Source organism: Thalassophryne amazonica, chromosome 4, assembly GCF_902500255.1.
Source record: "Thalassophryne amazonica chromosome 4, fThaAma1.1, whole genome shotgun sequence".
NCBI lineage: Eukaryota > Metazoa > Chordata > Actinopteri > Batrachoidiformes > Batrachoididae > Thalassophryne > Thalassophryne amazonica.
In genome coordinates this window covers 26,797,399-26,814,390 of record NC_047106.1, presented here as the reverse complement: position 1 = coordinate 26,814,390, position 16,992 = coordinate 26,797,399, and the positions used below count along the sequence as shown (strand labels likewise).

The following is a 16,992-nucleotide window of genomic DNA, read 5'->3' as shown; positions in this document are numbered from 1 at the left end:
TTTTTTTGTGACCAACAATGATGAATGGAGACTATGAAAAATTCATTCTGTCCTTCACAACTGCTCCGCACTGTGACTTTGATTTAATCAAATGGTGAGAGCGAGTGTCACGTGGCATACTAATGCATCTCAGAAATTAATTGCTCCACTGAGAGCCATTGTCAGATAAGAATGTGTCTGCTCCTACCAAGATGTGGATTTGATCTCTAATGCAGAGTGAAGTTGCACTGAATCAGTGACCTTCCAGCATCTCTCCCCAGCCTTCTGTTCTTTACTCCATCCACTTACCTTTTCGTTACCCCCCCCCCCCCCCCCGCCCACTTTCCTCTGGCTTTCAGTACAGCACATTTTTGTCTAAACTTCAGCTGAGTTACTGCTTTGTTCTGTGTGTGCAGAGTTCCTCCAACAGTTTTCTTGTTCTTCTTCCTTTCTCTTTTTGTTCTCCAGGCGTCAGAGCTGGGAATGCTGTCAGTCTACTATACTTACATCTTCACCTCTCTGGTAAGAAAATAGAAGACAATCTGCCACAGTAGTCTCAGGTCTGTTGAAAATTGTTTTGAACACAGATCCATACATCGTGATGGTGTAATAAACCATTAGCAGACCATACATTTCTAGCAGAAGGACTCAGAAAGCATGTTAGTTCATAATTTTAATGGAAAAAAGTCTATGGTGAATTAGATTTGGTGCTGGTCCAAATTATGGCAGAGAGTTTACTCGCGATGTTCATGAATCCTGCTGATGGAAATGGCAAGCGTAGCGCCTGCCCCTAGGCAGAGGACGGGGACCAACCAGTACTGGTGGGGTGGAGGAGGGGCTGTCTTGACAGTGATCTGTAAACAGCGAAAGGTGAGTGGCTTCATTGATGTTTTAAGCAATGTGTGTGGCTTCTGTTGGTTGAGAGATGATGACTAATGGAAACACCAGCTTTGTTTAGAGAATAAAGCTGATGTCAATTAACCAATTTCTCATTGACTACTTAAAAATCTGAGTCCTCTGGTAGAACTATGCTGTATACCAAGAATCACCAGAACATCACAGAGTGCAGCTTTGGCTCTGGTCCAGTTCTGGTTCTGAAGAAGAGGTTACATGTGTGTTCATTCTGTTGGCTGAATCTTACAGAGTCAGATTTTTTTATTTTTTTATTACTTTATTACAGTAGATAATTTCAACCAATATACAAAATCTGATTTAAATTAAGTAAAGACATGGCAATAACATCCTTTTAAACTATTTATTTCTACACTATGCATGCTTCCTTTGCATAATGTAATTGCATTGTAATCTTTGCAGTACTTTGTAGCTCATGGTGGTTCAGGCTGACAATAACCTAATACCTTTACACTGATTTTTTTTGTTTGTTTGTTTGTTTCCTTATTCAGCAAAAGAATACTCAAGCTGGCCAGCAGGGTGGCTTAGTGGTTCGCACTGTTGCCTTACAACAAGAAGGTCATGGGATCAATTCTCACCTGTGGCCTTTCTGTGTGGAGTTTGCATGTTCACACAGGGATTACGTTTCCAAAACCAAGGTGGTTTATTCACACCCGTTGCTTCACAAGGTGACAAAATCCAAACCGTGAAAATGTTCTCATGGACAGCTGTATTAAATAATAATAACAGACAAGGATCACACAGGAATGAGGCCTCGAAATACTCACGAGGAAGTTATTGGGGAAGCCATAAGGATCAGCGAGAGAATCAATCGGCAAGAAACAAGGAATGGTGAGGGTTGAAATAACAAACGAACTGATCAACAGGTATGAACACAAAGAAAACAGAAGCACGAATGCATGTGAGATCTAACAGAATATAAAGTGAGACAAGATATAAAGACAAGATATTTAATGTTTAAACTGATAACCTTTGTTGTTTTTGTGCAAATGGATGCCTGCAACACATTTCAAAAAAGTTGGGATAGAGCAACAAAAGACTGGGAAAGTTGATGAATGCACAAAAAACACCTAATTGGAAACAGGTGAGTGTCATGATTGGGTATAAAAGGAGCATCCCCAAAAGGCTCAGCCATTCACAAGCACAGATGGGGGGATGATCACCACTTTGTGAACAACTGCATGAAAAAATAGTTTAAGAACAATGTTTCTCAACGTTCAATTGCAAGGAATTTAGGGATTCCATCATCTACAATTAGGCTTAAAACTTTCCTTTTTGCTAAAGCTTATAGTTAGGGCTGGATCAGGTGACCCTGAACCATCCCTTAGTTATGCTGCTATAGACTTAGACTGCTGGGGGGTTCCCATGATGCACTGAGTGTTTCTTTCTCTTTTTGTTCTGTATGCACCACTCTGCATTTAATCATTAGTGATTGATCTCTGCTCCCCTCCACAGCATGTCTTTTCCTGGTTCTCTCCCTCAGCCCCAACCAGTCCCAGCAGAAGACTCCCCCTCCCTGCGCCTGGTTCTGCTGGCGGTTTCTTCCTGTTAAAAGGGAGGTTTTTCCTTCCCACTGTCGCCAAGTGCTTGCTCACAGGGGGTCGTTTTGACAGTTGGGTTTTTTCCGTAATTATTGTATGGCTTTGCCTTACAATATAAAGTGCCTTGGGGCAACTGTTTGTTGTGATTTGACGCTATATAAATAAAATTGATTTGATTTTGATTTGATTTACAGTCCATAATGTAATCAGAAGATTCAGTAAATCTGGAGAACTTTCTACATGTAAGCTGCAAGGCCAAAAGCCAACATTGAATGCCCGTGACCTTCGATCCCTCAGGCGGCACTGCATTAAAAACCAACATCATTGTGTAAAAGGATCTTACTACGTGGTGTCAGGAACACTTCAGAAAACCACTGTCAGTTAACACAGTTCATTGCTATATCTACAATTGAAGAGTTCAGATGCAAAACCCAGTATCTCCAAACCCATAACTTTTTAGTTGAGGCCAACATGTACTTGGCTGTCAAGGGGACAGCCAAGCAAAATATGACAGAATTTGAACAAACTGTTTTCATTTTATTGGTGGAAGTCTGTGCATTTCCGAATATGGTTTCCTTTAAATCTCCATTTTCAACTGCATTTTTCTCCATTTAAAAAAGAAATACTTACTGGGTTTTGCATCTGAACTCTTCAAGTGCAAGTTAAAACTCTACCATGCAAAGCCAAAGCCAATACATCAACATCATCCAGAAACACCGCTGTCTTCTCATTTGAAATGGACAGACGCAAAGTGGAAAAGTATGCTGTGGTCTGATGAGTCCACATTTTCAAATTGTTGTTACCAGTGCAAAGTTCAAAAGCCAGCGTCTGTGATGGTATGGGGTGTGTTAGTGCCCATGGCATGGGGAACTTACACATCTGTGATGCACTAACAATACTGAAAGGTACATCCAGATTTTGGAGCAACACATGCTGCCATCCAAGCAACATCTTTTTCAGCGACGTCCCTGCTTATTTCAGCAAGACAATGCCCAGCCACATTCCTGCACGTGGTTACACAGCATGGCTTCGTAGTAAAAGAGAGCGGGTACTAGATTGGCCTGCCTGCAGTCCAGACCTGTTGCTCATTGAAAATGTGTGGCACATTATGAAGTGAAAAATACGACAACGAAGACCCCGGACTGTTGAACAACTGAAGTCGTACATCAAGCAAGAATGGGAAAGAATTCTTCCTACAAAGATTAAACAGTTAGTGTCCTCAGTTCCCAAATACTTATTGAGTGTTGTTAGAAGGAAAGGTGATGTAACACAGTGGTAAACATACCACTGTCCGAGCTTTTTTGAAACGTCTTGCAGGCATCCATTTTAAAATGAGCAAATATTTGCACCAAAACAATAAAGTTTATCAGATGAACATTAAATATCTTGTCTTTGTGGTGAATTCAATTGAATATAGGTTGAAGAGGATTTACAAATCATTGTATTTTGTTTTTATTTACATTTTACACAACGTCCCAACTTCATTGGAATTGGGGTTGTAAAATCAAAACCGAAATCAGACAAATCAGAAGTATGAATTACGAATATATTAATGTATAGCGAATATATGATGAACAATCACGGGTGTATAACGCATCTGTTGAGGAAATGGATCTGATGCATTGCGATTATGACGGCAGTATTACGGGTTTATTGTGAATGCATCGCGCATGTGTTGCGCGTGCGTGGCATCTGCATTGCAGTCATAAAAGAAGCGCACTCGGGCCTTTCGGCATCACCACCACACCACAGCATCTGGAGCAATAGCTGGACTCTTACAAGTTGATCACAGAGGTGATGTTCATGTTGTCACACAAGGGTTAACTGTTCATGAGTTTAGGGAGCGGTAGGGGGGAAGCCGCTTGGGAAAAAAATTGGAAATAAATTGATCGCAAAATAATTGGTCTGCTGATGATTTTGAAGTTAGCTGAAAAGCTAATCTGCTAACAAAAAAGTTAGCTTTGCTAATTAGCGGTTAGCAGATTAGCAGAACTGTGCCCACCACTGACCACAACCCAACATGAACCAAATCAAGGAGAAAAACGGACACAGAACACAAGACACAGACAGGGAAACAGGACTGGGAGTGCACCAACCCACACACTAACACATAAACACAGCCACAACATCCGGGTGCTCCGGCTTCCTCTCACCATTCAAAAGACATGCAGGTTAGGTGGATTGGTAACTTTAAATTATCTGTAGGTGTGCGTGCAGGTGGGAATGTGTTTGTTTGTCTATATGTGGCCCTGTGACAGACTGACATCCTGTCTAGGGTGTAACCTGCATCACACCTCATGACTGCTCGGATAGGCTCCAAATGAAATATTCATCTGTTAGATTAGATTAGATAAACTTTATTGATCCCTTGGGAAGACTCTACTCAGGGAAATTGAGGTTCCAGCAGTGTTGTATAGCAGCACACAGGGTAAGAAGCACAGAGTATCAAAAGTGAAAGTAAAAAAAAAAGAAAAAGAAAAACAGTTTACAAATATAAATACCGGTTTACTGGCTACTACTGTTTCTCTCATTCCCATCCTCTGTCTTCCTGTTACTCCTCCTCCCCCTGAGTATATAATTATCTGCAACAATGAATGTGTGTTTCCATAAGATTAGAATGAGCCCTTCATATCTACATGGGAGCGGCCCCGTCATGGAGGCATTATTCATTCACTCACATTGGTGGTGGTAAGCTACTAGTGTAGTCACAGCTGCCCTGGGGCAAACAGACAGAAGCGTGGCTGCCATTGTGCTCCTACGGCCCCTCCAACCACCTCCTCATTCATACCCAGGCAAGGTGGGTTAAGTGTCTTGGCCTACGAAACAACACAACAGCAACATGCAGATTTTTTTGACTGGTTGCAGGGCTGGATCCAGAGTGAAAATCTGACAGATGCATTTTTGCCCAATGATAAAATAAAAATCGTACGCATCTTGTTATTCAATAATCTTCTTTCTTTTATTCGTGTGCAACATGACACACTTCTTTTAATATATTTATTATACTTCATGGACCATAGTGAACACTTCTTATTTGTATACATATGATGTCCTAAAAAAAACACTAACAAAAATTGACTGTAAACAGGATCAAATTTATTACCAAAATCTTTCAGTTATACCTGAATCTATATATGAATTTTTTTTCATTTGATAAAATAAAAAAAAATGACTGCATATATTCTTAATAATAATGTATTGAGATACAGACAGTTCACAGAAGACATTTTCTATTGATACCAATCAAAATTAGAAACAGTCCAGCAGGTAACAATATTTATCATGTCCATGACTAAATACATCACAATTGTACACATATCACAGTTGTGATATTTGTTTTAGATTTTGTTGTAATTTGGCACTCTATAAGCCGATTAAATTGAAATTGAATTGAAATTGAACATTTTATTGAGTCTTAAAGTAAATAAATATGAAATTTGTCACTGGATCCTTAAACTTTGGACATAATAAACTCTACATGGTGAATCCTTGATCTCTGGACATAAATAGAAATAAACAAAATCTGTAGTTTTTGTCAAAAGCATTTCCTTTCAGACATTATTGGCATGAATGTCTTTCCATATATCTGAGCTGAGCTCTTACAGCTGCTGTGCTTCACTTCAGGATGTAATTTGTAAAGAAATACAGCACGTTTCATTCTGGGAGGAAAAAAACATTTTAGTCGATTGTAGTTTCTTGTCTGTATTACAACGTTTGGAGGTGTCATTTTATTTAAAGCGGCAATTCATTTTGAAGTTATTAATTCCGACCGGACTCTGTCTCAGCAGAGAGCCGCTCAGTGTTTCGAGCTATGTGAACGGAACGGAGGACGATTCTCGTTTCTTGACTGCAACAAGACAAGAGTCCCAGTTAGTGACTTTAATCCACACAAAAGTGACTCATGATATTTTAATGGCTTTGAGAGGAGTTAAGAAGCGGACTTACCGCTTCTGAAGAGCAGCGAATCAAAGAGCCACGAGCCATTGAATCGAAGCATTGCTTCGATGGTTCACGGCTTCAAAGTGGAGTCGTGCTGCAGAAACGCTCCATTACAGACCCGCTGCAGACCAAACCCTGACTAGCCGACTTTATTTGTACGTCCGTATGACTCTGAAACTCGGAAAAATCCGTATAATTTACGGACTATAGGTTGACATGAAAACCAAAGCTGTGTTCACCGCGGGGACACGTTCGGCACTATTCGGGATTATTCAAGATTTTTTTTTTTACCGATGAAGAACGATGCGTAAAAAAATTTGACCGATGCAACTGCATCGGTCCAAACCGGTCTGGATCCGGGCCTGACGGCTTGCTCTACCAACTGAGCTATTGCTGTCCAGTAGCCCAGAAAGAACGTACTGACACCATGTTTCATATTTTGTAGTGCAGCCAGAAGATTGAAGCTAAATTTAGACACCCCTAAACACTGTCTACTTGGGATGCACCGATGGCGATACCAGTATCAGGTATCGGCCCGATCCTACCTTTATTTACTTGTACTTGTAATCATAAAATGTCTCCGATCCCCCGACCCGATACCCCTTTACAGCAGCATGATGTCAACTTCTCAATGTGGGATTTTCACGCATGCTCTGAAATTTCCAGAATATAACCGCTACTTTTTCATACATTTTGAACACTGCAGCTTTAACAATGATGCGGCTAATTTGTGGATTATTTCAGGCTTTCATGTAATTTACTCATAAGTCAAATATGTCAGTCAATGCTGTCCGTTAATTGGCTGAAAGCTGCTGTCCATCATGTGGAGTAAATTCACACACAGTAAATAAAAAGTCTTACCTGTTCGTTTCTGTGGAATTCATCATCATACGAGTCTAAGAAAAATAATCCACACAAAGCCTCCTGAGTTTGGAAAACATCTGACTTTTCTGTCATACTTTAATTCCTTGTGTGGACTTCGGCACTTTGCGTCAGTTCCTCTGTCAGAACTCCAATCAGTCCATCAGGTTGGTGAGTTTCAGTCCTTGTTGTTGGTGTTCAGGCCGATGGCAGACTGGCTCGATCTGCAACAGGTGTGTAATCCGTTTGCAAAATGTCCGTGGGCTGTTCAGAACCTCCGTTCACCTCCACAAGCCGCAGTTTGGGCAAGAAGTCGAGTCACTGCGCCTCATTAATGGCTCATTTACCACAGGCAACGGGCGATTCTGTCTGAATGCGAGGGAAATGATCCCATGATCCGCAAAGAAAAGTAAAATTATGTTAAAATTACTCCGTTTTTCCTCTGCATGCTGCGGAGATGTCGCGTAACAGTGTATGTGCGTGTGTGTGCATGCACGCCGTGCACATCAATATTACATATTCTACCTTTGGAAAAAAAAAATGTTTATGGTTTGTATTTGTGTTTATTATATGGTATGGGATTTTGCCAACTTCTGATTGGCCCATTCGCCACTTTCTGAGCTGTACCACATGCTGAGATGACCGCTGGTGCGAAACGAGTTCACCTCGCGTGCAGTGTCGCGCTAGCTAATCGAGCAACGCTTTCTATCAATAACGACCAATCAGATAACGCGATACAACGCCTTCTTTGGCTGTCAGTTTGTTGACAAGATGGCAGAAGACAGATTTGCATCTGTTAGCGACACTGACTTAAAACAAATTTTACACGAAAAACATGCGAAGAACACCCGCAGAAATACACAGTCAGCAGCCAACCTGTTTCGCAAGTACGTCACTGAAAAGGGACATGCACCCAACTTTGAAACTTATGACAGATGGATGCTTGACAGAGTACTCGGTCAATTTTACGTGGAAGCTAGACAGGTGAATGATGAACTTTATAAGAAAACAAGCCTGATGACTCTTCGTCACGGACTTAACAGGCATCTCCAGTCGATCGATGGGATGTTAGTTGGTGCAGTATGACAGTAATAATAAAGAGTTGAAACTTGAGATTGATTTTTCAGTTTTAGTATGTTTGACAAACTCTCAATTTTCTTGTTACCATATAATAAAGCAGTTATAGACTTTTGATTTCGGTGTACCTGTGATTGTGCGGATCTGATCAGCATGGTATGTGGACCTGGGCAGCATAATCACGGGTACATCGAAATCAAAAGTCTATAATTGTATGTTACCGGTATGTATTTAATTAAAAGTTAAAAAATAGTGTGGAGAGTGGAAAACTGTTTAGCTCAGTGTCACATTGTAGATAAAAAAAGAGCTGATAACACAGAGAAGCTTCTTTTCATCAAAATGAATCTGTCCCTCACATTTTGAAAAAAGTTTTTTAGTCCTCACAGACATAAATAGTTAGTGATTGACAGTTTCAGTTCTGTTGCTGCTGTTGTATATTTTACAGGTTACATTTCAGTGAGATGCCTGGCAGTGTCATGTTTATTAAGAATCACACGATTAACGTTAAAGGACTCTTTGTTGTAGTCAAAAAGTGAAGTTACATGATTTAAATGAAATGTTTGAAAATAAAAACAAAGCTAATGATATTGGTAGCAGTTACAGTCAAAAAGTAAGGAATAACTGATGAGTAAAACATGTTTTCAAAGTCATCATAAAACTGTAATGTATCATTAAGTTTTAGTATCGGTACTCGATATCAACTAATACCAAAATGTATGTACTCGTACTTGTACTCGGTTTTGAAAAAAAGTGGTATCGGTGTATCCCTACTGTCTACTGTTTGCTTGCACATGCTAACAAGTTTGAGAACCCTCATTTTTGTGGAATGGAGGATCAAACATATTGATTATCACAAGAGAAGATGAGGGAGCATGAATCTCTGTCAGCAAAGAAGCCAAAACATGAAGGGAAATAAGATTATGACCAGCGATGGCAATATGCAACCACACTACTAGATGACACGGAATCCTACACACTGTAGCTTTAACTTTGTGGCCTGTAAATGTAACATTTGGCTTTGTACGGTTGCATTTTCACAGATAGTGTGGTTTATTGAAATAAATAGAAATGTTTATGTGTCTGCCATCATCGGGATGAAGAGTGGTGTAATGAGCCACTTTGTCTTAAACCTCTACTCACATTCCTGCTGGGATTCACCTCAAATTTGAGAGTAATGATGTTTAGGCATATGGAGGCTCAGGGACCCTTGAGAGTCATTGTAGGATCATAAAGATAGCGGCTTGGAGAAAATCTGATGTTACAGTAAACTTAGCAGATAGCTGCTCCCTAATGGAAATGAATGCGTTTGGAAACACTTTGCTCTAATAGCGCTGGAGAGATGATTCATATCAAGCTGATTTATGATTCATTAGGTTCGGGTGACATATTCCTGTTTTTTTTTTTTTTCCACAGCCTTTGACAGTGGACATCTTTCCTTTTCTCAGCCTCTTTGCTTTCTTTGCCTCTACACCTAAATGTATTCCCTCCATCACTCTGTTCTGGAGGTGGTGGGATGTGGTTGAAGCTCTGCTGGAGGGCAAAGCAAAGCACACAGATTCATGGTAGTCACTGACGACCCCCACAACCTCCACCGCTATTGTCTTTAAATGGAGTCATAGCTCAACGGATACCACCGTTAAGAGCTGTAGCTAACATTATTAAATAGTCACCCGTACCAGTGCAGCTGCCCCCACCACAGCCAAAGACAGAAGCTGTGAATAGGGAGAAATAGCAGCATGTTCTGCTTCTCAGTTGCCCATAAGTGATGATGTTTATCATGTTTTCAAATGCTGCAACAGTAGAGCAGCTTGGACTACGAATATATGTAGGCCAGGTTTGAATCCCACTCATACTACCTGTTTGTGTCTTTGGGCAAGATACTTCATCTGCACTTAGTCCATGGGCCAAGCCGAGTTTTGGTACCACTTAAGATGGCCAAAAATTACAATCCAGCCTCGGTATACCATTTCCTACACACACACAAGCACACACACACACACACACACACACCCACACACACACACACACACACACACACACACAATGTATGATGCCCATTCCAGGGTGGCAGCTATAGTTAGGGAGAGGGTTAATGAAGGTTACACAAGGGTCAAAATTTAAAAATGTGCAAATCATATTGGAAAGTATACCACATTAGTTACCTGTCCGAAAAGATTCCATAAAGGTATAGTTTGGAGTATCTGTGACTGAATGTTATGGAGTTGTGGGGTAAAAACAGCAACAGCAGTGACAAAGGTCATTTTCAGTTTGTACAAGGGGTCACAATTTAAATCTTGCTCCAGGATTGGTAAATAAGTGTTGCAAATTTCTGCTTGAGCTAATATGGTTTTAAAAATTAATAGATTGCACAGTTTTTCACAAACCATCTAGCGGCCAACTTACAGCCTGCTTTGTGTTGCTGCCATTTTGAAGGCAGTCCTGGGCGTGTGTCCTTGTCAAGTCGTGCAGCAACACTATGCAGGACTATACCACAAGAGTGTCTTACTGGAGCCTTCATATAGTCTTTTTAGCACCTTATGCAATCTTACGAGAGCGTGATTGCTGGAGCACAAAGAACAACAAGACATAAATGTTTGGACAGTCATTGATCGACATGTTGGTTCCATTCCTCGCTTGTTTTTCCACTAGTTTAGCAGCAAATAACATTATTGAAATCTGTGTCAAGGTCAATTGCCCTCACCCTTTCCCCTCAAAAAGCTTTACAATTGAGTGATCAACAGATCACTCAATGTATTATTGATATTGACAGCTGTTAGTGGAGCATTTGTACCACAACCCTGAAAACAATGCACTTGGACGAGTCACATAATGAACTACAACACAATTCATTCGAAGTGATTAAGCACTCAGCTTTGAACTTATTTTATTTCAGTTTCTTGTTTCATATGATAATGGGATGTGTGGTACAAGTTGCTCAAACTCATACTTAAATAGTAAATGGACTGCATTTATATAGCACTTTTCCATTTATATCAGAAGCTCAAAGCGCTTTACATTGATGCCACACATTCACACACACACACTCACACTCCCATATCAATGTCAGGGTGCCGCCATGCAAGGCGCTCACTACACACCGGGAGCAACTTGGGGATTTAAGGACCTTGCCCAAGGGCCCTTAAGGATTTCCAGCCAGACGGGTGATTGTGAACTGAGGATCCTCTGGTCTCAAACCCACTGCTTAACAACTACACCATCACCTCCCACCACTAGACCATCACATCCCCATCCATAATATCCTAAATTGCAGACTGGAATAAGTGTTTTGATGTATGACAAACCACTTACTTTGCCTCCTTCCATCTTACCAAACAAATACTCCACCACCACCACCACCCCACAGACACACGCTGTCTTTCTATTGGGGTGGTGCATGCGTGCGTGTTTGTGTATGTGTGTCTCCACCCTAGGCCTGGGGAGTTTGAAGGGTCCTGCAGAGGAGGTTAGCTTTTCCAAGGACTGCACTATAACTGGATAGAGACAAAAAATGTACCTAGATCTGATGGTGCCATCTTACCGTTTGTAGATCACACCCACCCAATTCAATTCACTTTATTTTTTAGTATATAAGCACCAATCACACCAAAGCTGTCTCAAGATGCGTCACACAAGTAATGTCTAACCTTACCACCCCTAGACTCTAGAGCAAGCACACAGGCGATAGTGGTAAGGAAAAACTCCCTCTGATGATATTGAGGAAGAAACCTCAAGCAGACCAGACTCAGAGGGATGACACCCCCAGAGCTCCTGTTATCACTTGACCATGTTGGTCTTTGCTTTCCTCATCTTTTCCATGGTAATAGGAGCCCCAAGAGTTCCCATTATGAGCTTCCAGAGTTCCTATTGGCTTGGAAACACTTTGGCATTTATCTCCCACATCTTTAATAGTTCTTCCTTTAGCCCCCGCAGTTTGAACTTCTTATAAATGGTAAATGGACTGCATTTATATAGCGCTTTTCCATCTGCATCAGATGCTCAAAGCGCTTTACACATCAAATGCCTCACATTCACCCCAATGTGAGGCTGCTACCATGCAAGGTGCCCACTACACACTGGGAGCAACTAGGGGATTAAGGACCTTGCCCAAGGGCCCTTAGTGATTTTCTGGTCAGGCTGGGATTTCAACTGAGGATCCTCTGGTCTGAAGCCCAACGCTTAACCACTAGACCATCACCTCCCCTTATGCTCTGATACTGCTGCTTGGGATTGCCACATCTACTACAACTGCTCTTTTCTGCTCATTGTAGACCACTTCTATGCCTGGTTGGTTGTCCCACCTTGCATCTTGCACCTTACACCTATGTGCTGGACTATCCAAGGGATGTCTTTGCACAGGTTGCACTTTGGGTCCTGTCAGCTTCAGCAGACATCTCCATCTATTCATGAGATCTTGCAGTGCCATAATCAGAGCATCTCTGCTGACCTTCAGCACAATCTAGTGTCGCCACTAGTAGGATTTCTTGATATTAGTCACCCTATTTATATGCTGGTGGTACATCTGATGGAGGGACTTGACCTTCCGAAATGTCTCCTTTTTATAACCACCCTCTGTTTCTGCTGTTTAAGGTATGACGCTAACAGTTTGTTCCTAGGACCAAGTGATCCTTCCTTGTCATCGCCAGCCAGGGATAACACCATTATGAAAGAAGCAGATTCATTTGAGGTTCCAGGTTTTCATGAATTAATGTTAGCTTTTTCAGCCATTAGGTGTGGTGTGGGGGTATCATGTCAGGGTATGGTGCTGGCCAGCTCTTCATGCTCTTCACACTTGAGGACCATTGTTGGATCCACTTTTGTTGCAGTGGCTGTTTCTTATCCTGCATTGCTGCTGTGGTCTCCTCTCGGGTCCAGCAGCCACTGGACTGCACTACTATTCAATGTTTCCTCCTCCCAAATATAGTGATTACTTTTAATGGTTTTCTGTTGTCTTGACCATTATTTATTATTATTATTTATTAACCCTTGTCACCAGAACTGAGAGTCATTGTTTCACAGTTCCCAAAGCTTCACTGATGGAAATTTGTTGTACTTCTTTTTCAGCTGTGATCTGTCTTTCGTCACTGTCTTTTTTCTTGACTATCCTTCTGGACATTGTTTATATTAGGCACAAGCCTTCTCTTTCATGGGGGCTATTGTCTACGGCGTACACTCTTGATTTTACACATAACCATCTCTGTGATTAGTGTTGCAGTGGCTGATTGTGATTAGTTTCTCAGATGCAGGTAGTGGGGCTAGCAAGCAGAGCAGCATTAACCTCCACGGGCATTTCCTCTGAAGGGATTTTGTCAGTGAGCCCTGGTATTTGGGTCTAAGGGTTGGCTGTGTTTAGTTTAGCCATGATTGACATCTGCAGCTCAGTGAATTCAACTATCAGTTGAGTACCTGACTCTATAGCTCTATTCTGCTGGATTACAAGCAGCTCTTCCTCCATGTGCCCCCGAGTTACATTACCATTAAGTTTGATCCTTTGAAGATATATCCTTTACCCTTCAAAATAAATTTTAAAAAAGTCCAGTTGGATAAAAAAAGAAAACCTCTGCTTACATCCCTGAAAATGAAAGCAAATCTGGTAGTTGACTTCTTTTAGAGCCTCGCTAACTGTTTCCAGGTTGAAGCAACTTTATAATTAAATCACAATATTCTGTTTATTACATGAATAATTCCTGAAGCCTTAAGGTGTATATAAATAACTGATTAAATACTATTAGTTAAACTAATGTGCTTGTGATTCAGTGATCAATCTAAATTATACTAATCCAGTGTATGTGCTAATGATATACAAATTGTATTTACAGACAGAACAATGGAATGCCGATATTACACACTTACCCTGCAGGGTATTAAACGATAATCATATTTAGTTGTTTTTGTTTTTGTTGTTTTAGCATGCTGTGAGTGCTTGCTCTCAGTCTGAGGTCATCCTCCATCTTCATCACTCTACTCTCCGTTGTTTTGCCTATTTTCTCCAACTATTCTCTCCTTCTGTCTGAATCCTCTGTTGACGCTTCATTTATCTCTGGTCCTGACATCCCTGACTAACGATCTGCCAGACTTCTCCCCTGCCTAATCTGTTTCCCCTAAATCATCTCAAGATGCTCATCAACCCTTCTCTACTCTGGGTTTTGTTGCGCCTACTTATGGATTTGACCACTTACAATTTCCATTTTACTTTTGGTTTGTTTATCCTCTTATTTGTTGTTTTCATTCATCTAGCTTTAGAAATTGGGGAAGGGAAGCGGAGATGGAGGGGTGTTCTATTATTGTGGCATATTATTGAATGAGTAGTCAAAATATGATCTTTGAAACTTTGCTGTATATTATGTTTGACTGTGCAAAGCGCTGAAAACAATTGGATCAATTTAAATGTATTGTTTTATTTGGAAACACTGGTTCACGTGAGTGAATTTAACTGTTTTTAAAATTTTATTTTCCAACATAGCTACTTTGAGAGGATGTCCATCACTGCATGATGGTACCCATGTCCTACCTTAAGATGGCACAGGGGAATGGGCACCTGGAACATCCTTTATCTCAGCATGGATAGCCAACTTCCACAACTGTCAAGGAAGCTTAGAAAGTGGAGGCAAAGTCTCCATTATGCACAGCAAAATACATTATCTTTGGCCTTTACATGGATACTGTGTAGGCCAGCGATGCTGTGTGGAGGCATAGTCTGGTGACTTATTCCCAGTGAATTCAGGCATTCATAAGTGATATGTTGTGGCTCATACTCAGTTTAGTATTTACACAGAGAGGTTGTTGGGTAGGTTTGTGCAGTCCAGTGACTTAGGTGCTTTCGTTGGTGAGGAAAGTTTCACTGTCCTTGACTTGGTCGGCAATGATGCAATCTTTGTGGAATCCCTGATTGCACAGCTTGAGAAGCTGTGCAGGAAATTGGTGTGTCTGAGTTTGCAGTCATCCTGGATGAAGACTAAGATCCCGGTTTTTGGTGGCTTCCTGGACCTGGCCATCGGAAGGCTATCTTAATGTGGCAAAATTGTTGAACTTGTAGAGACATTCACTTGTCTCAGGAGAGACATTTATATCTCCGGATCCTGGGCTTTTGTGATGGGGAGACACATGGGAAAGCCTGTGGAGCCATGAAGTTGATCATCAGAGATGTGAAGACTTGCAATTGTCCTGGATCAAGGCTAAGCACACAGTTGTGGCCATTGGACAAATTTCCCTGAGCATGATCTAGCACACAGAAGCTTTACCACTGAGCATCCCAGCATCTATAAAAGTCCAAAGAAATGCAGATAGATGGCTACTTTTGTTAGTGGTGATGCATCAGTGGGTCATATGGGTGATTGACCATAGTGCCTTGGATGCGGCTACCTGTAGCACGAGCACATTCTTCCATGCCTGACCTGAGAAGACTTCTCAAAATTAGTACATTTTTCCTGCTTTCCAACTTACATTTGTGGATTACAAAGGGGTGGGGGTGTAATTTAGTGTGCCATGTTTTTTGCTTTGTAAAATCTTTTCATTCTTACCTGTCTCCATGTGGAGTCACTGCAGTTTTTGTTTTTGCAAGACTTTTTAAGGCTGAATATCATAATGACATCAGCTCCCTGTATCTAAGCCTGCTTGTCTTTAAATGTAAGATGAAACCATAGTTTCCTTGAACAGACATGGTGAAGAACTAAGTAACTAAGTTTATTTGATGCATCAGACAAGAAAATAATCAAAAGAAAATATTCAACACTTGCTCCACATGGATCTGAGTAATGATGGTGTAGGTTGGAATTTAAGATTATTACACCCACGCTTGTATATGTAATTATGTCATCATTGTCATCATCTCTGCCACCACATCGTTCAAGTTATTCATTTACTTTTTGTTCCTCATGACAATAAATATATTCCCTTCCAAATACATTGTTAATTTTGTAAATGTGCAGATGTGCATTTGAATATTTTATATAATACACTTGAAGTGTAATTTAATATTTCATTATTATCCCTCCGGTATGAAATAAGGTCATTCTGTCCATTTTCACTTGTTAGCGTGATATGTCAAGAACCAGTTGACCAATTTCATTCAAATTTAGCATAAGGGTGTACCTGCATGATCCCCTGACACCAGTCAGTTATGGTGATCTTAGGGTCAATTTCATGGTCACAGCAGGATATTCAAGATTTTGTCGTTGCCACCCTTGCGATATTTCAAGAACCACTTGACCAATTTCATTCATATTTAGCATAAGGGACACTTTGAATTGCTGATTTGTGGGGACCGGGGGAATATGTCATATGTCATCTCCTGATGACTCTTCTTACATATCCTTACCTGTGATCATGAACTGTAGCTGATGACTGAAAGAACAATAGCTTATGCAAGTGGTGGAAATGTCAGGTATCTGGTCTTTACACTCAGGAACAGGTTAAGAAGCTTGACTATCTTGGAGGGACTCTGAGTATATCTGTTGCTTCTTCACATCAGATGGAGCCAGCTGAGATGGTTCAGGCATCTGGCGAGGATGCTCTCTGGTCTTCTCTATAGGGAGAATTTCCAGGCAAGTCCAACTGGGAGCAAGCCAGGGAAGACCTAGGACATGCTGGAAAGATTAGATATCCCAGCTGGCTCGGGAATGCCTCAGATTCTCCCAGGAAATCTTTGAGGAGTTGCCATTTGATAAAGAAGTATGAGATGATGTAC

The 16,992-nt window shown here is 41.0% G+C and overlaps 1 protein-coding gene across 1 annotated transcript in view; it reads left to right on the top strand.

Moving 5' to 3' along the window:
• grik4 (glutamate receptor, ionotropic, kainate 4) overlaps positions 1–16,992 on the top strand; it is a 1,339,327-nt gene that overhangs the window by 824,975 nt on the left and 497,360 nt on the right. The window contains exon 7 of the mRNA XM_034169301.1: positions 448–501. Coding sequence (XP_034025192.1) covers positions 448–501 — 54 coding nt within the window. The remainder of the gene's footprint in view (positions 1–447; positions 502–16,992) is intronic.